This window comes from Anas acuta, chromosome 21 (genome assembly GCF_963932015.1).
Source record: "Anas acuta chromosome 21, bAnaAcu1.1, whole genome shotgun sequence".
NCBI classification, from domain to species: Eukaryota; Metazoa; Chordata; class Aves; order Anseriformes; family Anatidae; genus Anas; species Anas acuta.
In genome coordinates this window covers 8,459,296-8,472,424 of record NC_088999.1, presented here as the reverse complement: position 1 = coordinate 8,472,424, position 13,129 = coordinate 8,459,296, and the positions used below count along the sequence as shown (strand labels likewise).

At 45.4% G+C, this 13,129-nt stretch overlaps 1 protein-coding gene across 1 annotated transcript; it reads right to left on the bottom strand.

The window, feature by feature from the left end:
* Positions 1-3,915: 3,915 nt before the first annotated feature.
* MTFR1L (mitochondrial fission regulator 1 like) lies at positions 3,916-13,112 on the bottom strand. The gene is made up of 7 exons (XM_068657639.1): positions 12,967-13,112; positions 12,659-12,785; positions 11,054-11,158; positions 10,279-10,388; positions 8,979-9,190; positions 6,833-7,145; positions 3,916-4,937 (listed from the first exon to the last, which is right to left on the bottom strand). Exons 2-7 carry the CDS (start codon positions 12,671-12,673, stop codon positions 4,832-4,834), a joined length of 861 nt encoding a protein of 286 aa, XP_068513740.1. The 5' UTR covers positions 12,674-12,785; positions 12,967-13,112; the 3' UTR covers positions 3,916-4,831.
* Between the last annotated feature and the right edge of the window lie 17 nt (positions 13,113-13,129).

Sequence of the window (13,129 nt, the reverse complement as noted above, 5' to 3'; positions counted from 1 at the left end):
GGCGTTGCGCTTAAATGTGTCCGGGCGGTGCCACGCTTAAATGTGTCCGGGCGGCGTTGCGCTTAAATGTGTCCAGGTGGTGCCGCGCTAAAATGTGTCCGTTCGGCATTGCGCTTAAATGTGTCCGGGCGGTGCCGCGCTTAAATGTGTCCGGGCGGCGACGCGCTAATATTTGCCCTGGCAACACCGCGTTAAAATGTGTCCGGGCGGCGAGCGCTAAAATGTGTCCGGGCCGCGCCGCGCTGTGGGAATAGAAATGTTGTTTTTGCAGAGTTACATTGTTTAGAAGGAGGGAATGTGGTACTGAGATATGCTTACAGTGATAAGAAAGTTTAGCAGGCGACCTAGTAAAATGCAGACAACCAGACTCCTTAGGACAATTAGGTGAAAATCACGGTGTCAAGTCAAGTCAGATAAGTGAAGAAACATTACCACTTCAAGCAGTAAAAATGTCAAAAGAAATTTGAAATTTAGCAGGCCGGCAGCTGAAGGCCATGCATTGTTTGTGAAGCATCAGATAGATTGTGAACCTGGATTACCCACTCAGTGGGGAAACAGGGGAGGGTCCTGCCATCAAAAGGTATATAAACTGTGTTTTGGAACTAGCAGATGCGCTCTCTCCTGCTTGTGGGGCGCCCGCCATTGCAATCGCGAATAAATTACTACTTCACTGAGATCCTTGCCTGAGCCTAAGTTATTGGCTACAGAGTGTTTCTCACACGCGCTAAAATGTGTCCGGGCGCCGCCGCGCTTAAATGTGTCCGGGTGGCACCGTGCTTAAAGGTGTCCAGGCAGCGCCGAACCCGAACCCGAACCCGAACCCAAACCCGGACCCTAACCCGATCCCTAACCCCTAACCCTAAACCTAACCCCCTAACCCTAACCACGGCACGCTAAAATGTGTCCGTTCGGCGTCGCACTAAAATGTGTCTGGGCGGCATCACGCTAAAATGTGCCCTAACTCTAACCCTAACCCTAACCCCTAACATAAAATGTGCCCGGGCGGCGCCGCGCTAAAATGTGCCCGGGCGGCGTCGCGCTAAAAAGTGTCCTAACCCTAACCCTAACCCTGCATTTGCAGGCATGATCTGGGCACCCAACATGGCCTCCCGGAGGTCTGGAATCCAAGAACTTCATTTCCCAGTATGCTCTGGGCACTCAACATGGCCTCCCGGAAGTCCAGAGTCCCAGAACTACATTTCCCGGTATGCTCTGGGCACACAACATGGCCTCCCGGAAGTCCGGAGTCTGAGAACTACATCTCCCGGCATGCTCCGGGCACCCAACATGGCCTCCCGGAAGTCCGGAGTCCCCGAACTACATTTCCCGGTATGCTCTGGGCACTTAACATGGCCTCCCGGAAGTCCGGAGTTTGAGAACTACATCTCCCGGCATGCTCCGGGCACCCAACATGGCCTCCCGGAAGCCTGGTGCCGGAAAACTATATTTACCAGCATTCCTTGGACAGCCGGCACAGCCAATCACGGGCCGAGTTTTCGAGAATTACATTTACCAGCACGCACTGTAACCCTAGCCCTTACGCCTTTACAAAAAAGCCTCAAGCCCTAACCCTAAAAATCCTCGAAACCCCTACAGACATAACCCAAAATATTTACCACACTAAACACCTGAAGACCTATGCATAAAACCCCTAACCCAATAAATTAAGATGCTCAAAACCCAAGCCCACAAAATTAAGATGCTCAAATCCCAAACCCAAAAAAATAGGACACTCAAATCCCAAACCCCCTTCCAAAAAAGAAAAAGAAAATAAGAAAAAAAAAAATCAAACAAAACAAAAACAACAAAAGGGGTAGACCTGGTGGCATCTGCCCTGTAACCCTGCAAAAATCTTGATTCATGCAATAAATGCACATACTACTAGATTGGTTTCCTCTAAATGATCGTACAAGACTCTGACCCACCAAAAGAACCCTGCATGTAGCTAACAGAAGAATAAACAAATCACTGACCCCAAAGAGCAGCCCAGGCAGAAGGAGCTCTCTGATAGCATGATAGCATGCCTAGGGCTCGTATAACATTTGGCCCCGCCCAAACCCAATCACCTGGGAAAGAGGAGGGGCCAAACCACAAGAAAGAGAGCAGGAGCAGCAGCAGCTGTGATCTTTTATTTATTTTTTTATTTTTTTTCCCCATCCCTAGTTTACAGCATGCGGAGTGCAGACAAAAGAACTGTGGTGTTTCTAGAAGCAAAATTTACCGTATTTTTGCCTCAGCTTTGAACATAGAAAGGACAATACAACCAAGAAAGTAAATGAAATATTTTCAACAGGAATTAGCTCAAACCTTTCATTTACATATGAAGAAAAATCTAGGAGCGCAGGAAATTACACATCAAAAAAAAAAAAGACGTAATAAGCAACGCGCATGCGCGCCCCCGGGCAGCCTGCAGTACCCCTTTCCCACCAGCAGGTGGCGGCAAAGGGCGCCCGCGGGAGTCACCGCGCATGTGCGCCTCCCGGCCGCCTGCAGTACTTGTTTTCCACCAGCAGGTGGCGGCAGAGGGCGCCCGCGGGCGCCACCGCGCATGCGCGGCCGGCGGCAGCCTGCAGTACTCATTTTCCACCAGCAGGTGCAAAACTTTGGGTTCTTTGGCCAGCAGCTCTGCATTCCCAACCACAAGAGACCAAGAAGAGCCTTGCCTTTCCGTTTTTCAGAGAATCAATGCAATGAAAATATTCTCTGCCAGCTAATTTCTTGCTCTCTCCATCCTCCTTCGCTGCCTGGGCTGTGACACTATATTTATTGCTGTTACGCACCAGCAGTCCCATCAAGTGAGCTTGGTACATTTTACTTTATCAGAATCTCCAAAAGCGGTAGAGTCAACAGTTCCCTCAGCCAGAAGTATGAAACTCTGAGGGCAGTCGCAGCACCAACAGTAACCTGCACGTAATAGTGATCAAACAGAGGTTGTTCTTATGACCGCGCTTTCTTCCTTGTCTGAAAATTTTTAACACAAATGAGACAATCTCTAACCCTGCATATATTCAACACCTGGTGTGAGTTTTTTTTTTCTGCCCCATATCTCTTAACAGCAGTAGTACTTCCTATATTATGCTTTTACAGCATATTCAACTTAATTTTCTGCTTTTAGATCTGTAGCATTTTATATTCTATCTGTTTGGAAGTGCAGGGACTAGCTGCTCAAAAACCCCAGGGGTCCTAAGCAGCGGAGAACACAGTCCATCGAAGACCCTGATCACACTTCAAAACAAGCTACTTTGTTAGAAAAAAGCACATGACTTTAAAAAAGTTGAGTACATCTAGTTTTTCTTAACCACTGCTTTAACTTTGAAAATGTTGCCATTTTAGATACCTTTACTTTCCCTTTGGGCTAGAATTTCAGTACAACAGGTAAAACTGGAGTTAGGACATAGTCTAAAAGTTAATTGAGCCAATACTGTCTCTTAAATCCAGCTTGCACATGGAGCACATTCCAGGAACAGGGACTTGTGGTTATAGTCCCATCTTCTCTGGAGGCATACTAATTCCCACCAAATCCTTATCCAAACAATCCTTATTGGTTCAGAGAGAATAATCAGCTTGTGGTTTGCATCTCAGTGGGGAAGAGCTGTTCTTTAAACTGCAGCTGCATATCCTATAAATAAAACTGATTAAATCTTACATGTAAATGCTATTTCTAGTCTCGCTCACTCATTTCCTTTTCAGAGGAAATAAAAGCCTCTTCTCTCACTTCTAAGGTAGGGATGATGATTTCATTTTTCAAGGCCTGAGGGACTGGTGGATTAAGAAAATCATTGGCATCTGGAAACATTCATCTGCAGCACTATCATCTAACACCTCATCTGTAGCAGCTGAAATCTCCCATCCCCCGGATACAAGGCACCATTTCAGACATGTTTTGGACATGTTAATAACATAAAGGACAACTACTCTCTTTTTAAGGCTTCAGTTTACATAAAGGAAAAATCATACTTTAAATAGAGCGATAAGGAACACTGCAGAGAACCTGTAGCTGAAGGAAACGTTATCAGTCAGTGAGAACTATACTCATAACCAATGTCAATATCTTTCTTCCCTTTTCTCTGATGCTAGTTCTTCTGGTGGGTGCTCCATTCTTAGCATTGGTGGTTCAATAAGTATACCTTTTGAGTGCTAGATAAAATACGTTATTTGAATACAAACTCTTTAATGAAACATTAAGTTTACTGGCAATAAATTAAGGCTGTTTTCTCATGCAACTGTGCGGATAATACGTGAGTTAAGAAATACCAAGGACATACTAAATTCAGCCAACAGCCCTTAGACACAACTGGTTTTATCATTGACTTCAATTTCATCCTACCATCAGATTAGACAACGTTACTGGGAAGACACCTTTTACAACTGTGATTCTTCAGTGTTTATGAGGCTGTGGACCCGGAAGCATTAATTAGCTTATTTGCGGTAGCTCTGTACCATACTCAGAACAGAAAGAACTGGGTGCGTGACATAGATTTATACTGAAAATGGTAACTAGTTATATTGCAACAAAAAGTTTTAAGTTAACGTGACTTAATTTGAGTAAGCAGAAGGAATATAATCTAGCAGCACTCACTGCACTCTTTAGAAGATCCTTAGCAAAAATCAACATCAAAATACAGAGGGGAACAGACTTCCATCTTAAAAAAAATTATATATATATATATATATAACAAAACAAATCTGAAGGGTCTTTTCTAAGTGTCCAGTGCAGAAAATTTGTAATAAATAAAAGTGGCAAAAGGTTCAATCCTTAGGAAGGCAGCTACTGCGTGAAAAAAATCTAGGAACTTAACACTTTTGCTTACAGAGTTTCATAACAGTAACATCATTTCTCTTTCATAGTTAGATCTTCATCCTTTAGGGCAAACTTTCTTCTCAAAACTTCAGCTATAAGAACAGCAGGGTCTTCCTCCTTCACTGAAGTTCGGTTTCTATATGGAAGACAAACATGCAGTGTATTAGTAAATAGAAGTGCCCAAGCTGATCGTTCGCACCTCTGGTGAGATTCTTTAAGCTTTTTTTCTGCAGCCTTAATCATCACCTTTTGTTACAAATAGAGGAGGTGCTAGAACAACAAAAAGTATACAGATGACAGCCTGCCCTGGGAGATAACAGAAGCCATCCTGCTCCACAACAGAGAACGGCCGATCTGAAGGAATGTAACCTGTATGTGTCAAGAGCTAATTAGACTGTAGTGGATGAAACAAAGATTGTACAGGTATAGGAACAGAGGGAAACTTTTGAGCGGGGTCCCTCCTTGGAGGCACCCAGCTCGAGCTGATATATGGGTACTACTAAATTCTTGCTGCATTAAATAAGAGTTGACTGAGTGAAGTCCAGATGCCTGGGGAGACCCACTCTGCTGGGAAAACAATGGGATCCCCTAGCAGTTTTGGCACCCTAGATTGTGGGATTATTCTGGGTTGTGCCTACATGCACGAAAGGAGGGGTCTGGGGTGCCTGCGAGCACAGTGGGAGGGGTCCTGGGTTCCTGGGTGGGACGCTTTGACACTATATAAGATAATGTCACGCAGTAATAAATTGGCTTACGGCACAGAACGCTGGTCATTGTGTCCGTTTGTCCTGGGGCTTTCGTTTGGGTTATCCTACACTAGATGGGACCCTAGGTCACATCACCATCCTGAGCTGCTTGGACTTTGCTATCCAGAGCCTGCATAAAAGGAAGTTTTCCCTTTTAGGACCTCCAGGCTTAGTGGCAAAAATGTGTGGGAGATAATATCCAGAGACTAGGTTGGGGTCAAGTTCCCCCTCATGCCACGGTGGGTTTGAGTCCCTGCCTTGCTACAGCAGCCAGAAACTTAGTCAAAGGAATTGTATCTGTGCGTATCTGTGCATATTGTAGTCTAAATGGGGCACCCATCAGCTCACTGGAACTGCCCTCCACAAAGGCACTGTGAAGTCCTACTGGATAAAGTCGTGGATGGTGCAAGTTATGCTGAAAATATGCTGAGAATTACATTTCTTTTAAACTGAATTAGGCATAGAAGGTGTGAACAACCATCATGCAACATGTTTTTGGCCAGGAATCTTACTGACATAATGGGTGGAGAGAGCTTTGGTACTGAAGAATTTGGAAACTGAATTTCATTACTGTAATTTCACATATAAGATAAAGACAGTACAGCTAATGTATTAAAGAAGCTACATTTTCAGCTGGGCAGAATCCTGCCTCAGCCACGCAGCAGTCAGCATATCAGCATCCTGAGGTATGTTCTCATGATCAGTGTATACATGTAAACTCATAATGAGGCAAACGAAAACATACTCTGCCCATGCTCAGAGCTGGGCCTGATGCAAATCAGAGCAAGTCAGGAACATGAGACACTCCACATGTTTAATTCCTGTACAAAAACCTGCAGTTTCCCAACCAGAGACAACTTGGGCCTTCAAACAGTGTAAGCACCAGCACCTGGAACCACTGCAAGCAGAGAACAGGAGTGCAGCCCTCGCTCTGAAAGCTGCTTGTACATATACTTCTGGTCTTCAGCTGGGCAAAGCACTCTTTTTTTTTTCAGTTGAACAGGTTGAAATAGCCAAACATCGTGCTAATCGGTTTAAGTTTCCCTCTACTGCTTTCTAACCAAGCAGATAAGCCATCATAAAGGAAAAGAAAAAAAAAAACAAAAAGCATAAATATTAGCAAGTTCTAGTACAAATAGCCATTCCTCTCCCCCCATATCATGAATATACAGCAGCACTAACAAGAAGATAAATGCTATGTCCAATGTCTACAGTGATATGACAGAGAAAAAAAGATGACAAACTTTGAAAGAGAACATAAAATCAGAGTAAAAGAAGCACTTACAAGTCTTTGCTCTGCTTCATCCTATGGATGTCTTTAAGAATGCCCATCATGTCTGCAAAACTGCTGGCCTTGGAAAGAGACACAGAATCTTCCTCATCAGGATCCTTTGGTTCCGATTTACAACACTCAGAGGTTGCAGAACAAAGCATGGAGACTGATGGAAGCTCGGGAGTTTCCAGTTCTGCTTCCTCCTCTGTGATATCACTAATGACAAAGGAAGTTGTAGATTGGAAAGAGGGTCCAAAACAAGGTAAAGGAGAAGATGCATTTGAGCTTCCTGGAGATAATACGTCTGGTGTGAATGAAGGAGAAGCTGAAAGAGAAAATATAGGTGAATAGATAAACAAACACCAACTTATATATCCTTTTTTTTTTCCTCCAAAACAACAGAATATAATTCTAGAGGCATTATGAGATATCTTCCCCTATATTATTTTCAAAATGAACAAAAAGCACATCATATTCTCTGTGTTACCCTCCATGGTTACTCTGCTTCCTAAAACACCATGTGGTAACACAAGACCTTCTTCAGTACTTTTTATACCACCAACTCATTTTATGTATCTCTATCCCTATTGTACCCATCACTGTATCACCCCTGCAGTTCAAATACTGCACCCAGTCCCTGAAGAAGTCAGATAATGTTTACTTTTTCCATTTTTACAGACAAGTAATGGAGGAACAGAGATTTAGCTGCTGCTCAGGATCACAGGTGAAGCCTGTGTCAGAATGTAGATTGAAATTGTCTTAATTTTTCTCTTCTTGCTCTTCACCACTACGAAAACAGCTTTCATTTACTTTCATGCTCCCTCCTCCCCATACCATTATGACTGGTGTGAATGCAGAACTGGTTCAAAAGCTCCTGCACTTTACACTAGACGTTCTGCTGTGACTACAGGCATTTTTGACCTTACTTGCTTTCCATCACCACTTGTAAAATGAGAATACCATTCACCTGCTTCAAAGGAAGGATGAGACTAATTTGCTCCTGTTGTTAAATGTCATCAGTATAAAAACATCTATATAAATTCCAAGTGTTATGAAATGAAAATGAGTTAGATATATATTACATAAAACAGAAGGGGGGGAAATAAAACCGAAATGTTCTTAGCCTCAACAGTATACTTGCAGATAAATTGCCCGTGAGGGGATTACTCTAATAGTATAAAATAAAGCAGATTGCACAATACTTCTTTTCTGACATCAGTCTTTCTAAAATTAGCCTTCTAAATAGTTCAGATTACTGAGCTACAGCTAGGCCCTAAACCGTACCTCCCCATTATTGACTTAGAAGATAATAAGTCAATAAGAACTATTCTCACAACATAGGGGGAGTAAAACAGAATTTGCCCTGTTCTTTATTCCAAATGCTTTGTCCCTGTGATCTTACGTAAAGGGGGAAGAGGAAATACGCAGCTTCTCTGAAGCAGACATCAGCAACGCCCTGTTTTACAATTATTCCCTGCAGAGTTGAGGGCAATGTAGCTCCCTTGCCTCCAGTGGCTTCATTTAACCATGCTGCTCTAAGAGTGGAAGCATGTGGCATACAGGATCCAGTGTATTATTATACAACTGAATGTGACGGGAAACACAAGCACAGGAAGACCAGTATACTCCGCATGTATTACCTCACAATAGTATTTTCCCATGGCAGTGAATGGATCATCAGAAGAAATATCTAATAGCATCTAAATACAACTTCTTCCCCAAGTACTTTATTTGTTACGTATATGACACTACCATGTTTACAAAAGAAACAAGCACTGTCGTCTCACTCCTACCCAAATCAAGATGTAGCCCTCACACTAATGGCCAACTTGGAGCAGTGAACAGTGAGAATACACCACATATTTTCATGAAACAAGGTGTTTGAAATCAAACAGCCTCCAGATCAAATGCAGCAAATGCAGTCACAAAGCAACACCTGGTATTTCTTAAAGACAAGCAGGACTCCTGCAACAAAACAAATACAAGCACCTAGACAAAGAACCAGCACTGAGTTGGCACCAAAGATGGCATCCCGCCAACAAGAGTGACAATTCTGCTAAAATAAAAACAAGCAAGTCTGTTCTGTATGGAGGAAATAACATGGTTCTCTAAGTCAGCCCTTCTTGTTCAAAAAGAACAAGGGAACTCATATTCCTACCTGACTCTGCAGCAACAATTTTAGCTATCTGACTTCGAAGGTGACTCAGCTCATCCTGGAGCTCTGTTGTTCGACTCAGTGCTGGTAAACCAGGTTTTTTCAAGGCGAGCAGCTTCTCTCCCTGCTTCCTCAGGTTGGGGACTGAAGCATTTCGCTGTATAACAGTGAAGGGACTTGGCTTCCATTTGTGCTTCAGAGGGCGCGTATCGCTTCTACAGGACAAAAAAATGTTGGTCACTGACAAAGTCCAGTGAAAATGTTTGTCATTTCTCTGCCTCCACCTCAGGACAGCAAAATAATTCAACACAATGAATTAAGCCTCTGCACCACTACGTTCTACACACAGTTGTTTAGGTGGGCTGCACCGCTGTATGTGCTGCTTCTCCACATTACAAGGAACACAAAGTCAAAGAAATCGTGGCCATATGACAGAAGGATTGGTGAAAGGATGCAGGGACAAAAGTCAGGGTGTGCTCACAAAGTTACAAGTCGCTTCCCACCCACTAACTAACTGTCTCCATACTGAGGAGCATGCTGGATGCACATGTCACTTACCCATTAATTTCTGCCTTTGATTTCAAAAGTATCTTTCACAAGATATCTATTATTACCATCCTGCTTAGAGCACAAAAGTTCAATTGACCAGAACCAAACTCCTGGGGCAGAATGTTTCAGTCCCAGAATAACTGGGACTAATTTTTGGTGGTGCCAAGTGCCAGGACAAGAGGCAACAGCTACAAACTGGAACACAAAGAGGTTCTGTCTAAACATCAGGAAGCACTTTTTTTCTGTGCAGGTGACAAAGCATCGGAATAAGCTGCCCACAGAGGTTGTAGAGTCTCCCTCCTTGCAGATCTTCAAAAGCCAAATGGACATGGTCCTGCGCAACTTGTTCTAGGTGCCCCTGCTTGAGCAGGGAGGTTGGACCAGACGACCAACAAAGGCCCATTCCAAACTCAGCCATTCTGCGATTCTGTGAACTCAACTCTTCAACTTTCTAGGCTGAAAATAACACAAGTCAGTGGGTTACTCTGCCCAGATCTTTCAGTGAGTAAAACATGGCATGGCTCAGCTCTTAGTGCCCTTAGCGCTTCCTGTGAATTCCTCCCAAGGTCCTTTGTCCAAATTATTTTTCCTGTCTCTTGGGAAAAACACCGTTCAAAATGCATTGTATCAGATCTCAAAAGGACTGTAAGTTGAGAGCATTTGATCAATTACTAGATTATGCTAGGCAAAATAAACCAGCTTATTAAGAAAAAAAAAAAAAGAAAAGATCAGCAGACACAAAAAGGAAACCAACCTAACCCTAGCATATGTTTCTTCATCATCTGCTGCTATCCACCCAATGTCTGCCAAGGTTGGGACTGGAGGGACATCATTTAAATAGAGCTCTGAAACATTTGGTAGAACCTAAAAAGAAGAAAATTACAGTAAGTTAACAGTGGCTCTGTTTCCTGAAGCCGCCCCAGATTTGCTATACTGTCCATTAGAGACTTTTTCCCCTTCGTCAGGCCAGCAGATGCATCTGCCAGACGCGTGACAGAAACACCATTTAGCTTACAGAAATGCAGTGCTTCAGTGTTAGCTTCTGCGTGTGTTCCTTGGGACTGCAAGGCAGTAAATGGATACCTGATACGGCTTAACACACTGCCAAGGCCACGCGCATCACTTTGCCATTACAAATCCCAGCACTGGCCTTGATCTTAAACAGTGATGCAAGCATTTCCATATTAACCTTGTTTTACCTGCAGCTGCCAGAGGTCACAAAACAAGGCAGTGTTTCAGCAACATTCTTCTGTCTCCTCTAGTTATCATCTCTCTAACTCTGTGCACAGACACTATTTTAGGAGGTTTTTTCCTCAATGTTTGCCAATGATCAGTTACAAGCACAAGATTTACAAAAAAGAAATAGAAACTTCTTAAAAATTAAATACACTGCTACATAAAAGGTTTTCTAAGTACTAGTCTACAGACGCATTTGGTTCACAATACTGCAGCTCATGACAGTGCCTAAAATTGCTCAAGAATGGCAGCCTCCTACATGCAATCACCAAATTCCCTATGAGTCTACTTACCTCGAAGGTTGCTCTGGGACAGGGTTTTAAAGGAAGGTTTGACCCAATCCTCCTGACAACGCTGCGTGTTGAGCCATGTGGTTTGTTCTGCCAAATGGGGATTGTCTACAAGAAGCCATGTTATATTATTAACATTTCAATTCACTCATCCTTTTTAAAATCTATTAAATTAGAAATCATCACATGCAATCTGATCTCTCATTTTTTATTTGTTGAGAGATGCTTTTCATTTGGAGCCCAGAAATAGCTTAGGTCCTCATTCCATAACACTGTGTTTTAGCCTAACATAAATGACAGCCTGCCAGTTACTAGGGAGTATTTTAAGCACGGGTGTACTATTTTCAGGACTGAAAACTAAAAGCACTCAGTAACAGACACTAAGTTACAAATTAAACTATGCGGAAAGGAAGAAAACATTATCATGTGAATAACCCAGAAGAAAAGTGAAATCAGAAGAAAAGTCTCATTTAAAGGAACACCTTCACTTTCATGATCCTTGAAAGTAACCTGCACTGATAAAACCATGAACTTTTCCTGGACAATGGCAAAGCATTAAGTCTATTCAATGCCTATTGTCTTGGTTTTGGGTCGGATAGAGTTAATTTTCCTCCTAGTAGTTTGTGTGGTGCTGTGTGTGGGATTTAGGATGAGAATAACGTTGATACCACACTGATGGTTTAGTTGTTGCAGAGCAGTGCTTACACCAAGCCAAGGACGTCTCAGCTTCTCGCTCTGTCCTGCCAGCGGGCAGGCTGGGGGTGCAGTAGGAGCTGGGAGGGGACAGGCCCAGGACAGCTGACCCCAACTGCCCGAAGGGGTATTCCAACCCATCTGGGGTCATGCGGAACAGTACACAGGGGGGCTGGCCCAGGTCGGGGGGCAGCTGCTCGGGGTTAGGCTCGGCATCGGCCAGCGGGTGGTGAGCAACTGCACTGTGCATCACTTGTGTGTGCGCACTATTAGCAGTAGTACTACTATCATCATTATTATTATTTTCCTTTATTTTCTGTCCTAATAAACTGTCTTTATCTCAACGCACAGGCTTTCATTTTTTTTCTGATTCTCTCCCCCATCCCTGGGGGGGGGGGGGGGGAAGGGTGAGCGAATGGCTGCGTTCAACCACACCACCTATCTAAACTGGGAGCTCATCACAGCAGTCTTAGCAAGCATTTTCAGAAACAGATAATATTTTAGCAATCTCTGGTTACTAATGAAACAGATTCAAGAGCAAAGCCCTGCCCCTTTGACTGTTCTCCCCTCTGCCATTCTTACAGCTTTGCCACTGGCCTTCTGACAAGACACAGCACGAGACCAGGCAGCAAATACCATGGTGACAGACCGGAATCCGAAGAGCTTATTTTGCTCAGGCCACCAAGAAGCCCGTTAAAGAACTCACTGCTCGGGTTTGTTACACACACAACGCCCGAACGGCGGTCTCAGCGCAACAGCCACACGGTTGCGTTTAACGCTCTTTAACGCGCATTTTAAACTCAGCGTCGGAAGGGGAAGCGCTGACCGTGGGGTCGGCCTCCGGGAGGCCGCCAGGACAAGCGGGCCGGCGGCGCCCGGCGGGCCGGGGAGCGTGCGCTGGGGGCGGGTGCTTACGGAATCAGCGGCCATCTCGGGCACCGGCACCTCGGCCCCGGGGCGGGCTCACGGCAGGGTGCTGCGGGTCCCGCGGACGCGAACCGGCTCCATCGCACGGCGCTGCGGGCCACGCCGGGGCTTCTCCCTGCAAGACAGGCGCGACTGGGCTGCCGCCGGGCCGCCCGCGGGGCCGACCCGCGACAGGCGGGGCCGGGCCGGGCGAGGCGCCGGCGCCCCGCGGAGCTCGGCAGGCGCGGGTCGGCCCCGCCCCCGCCGCCCGAGGAGGCCGCCGGCCCCGCTCCCCCCGCCCCCCCCCCCAGCCGTACCTGAGAGGCGGCGGCGGCCCCGCTGCCCGCCCCCCTGCCTGCCCGCCGCGGCCCGGAAGCAGAGCTCGGCCCCCACCCTTCCGCCGCGGGGCCCCAGCATGCGCCGCGGCCTGGCCCCCGCCCCCCGCCCGCCCCCGCGGAGGGGAAGGAGTGCGCGAGGCAG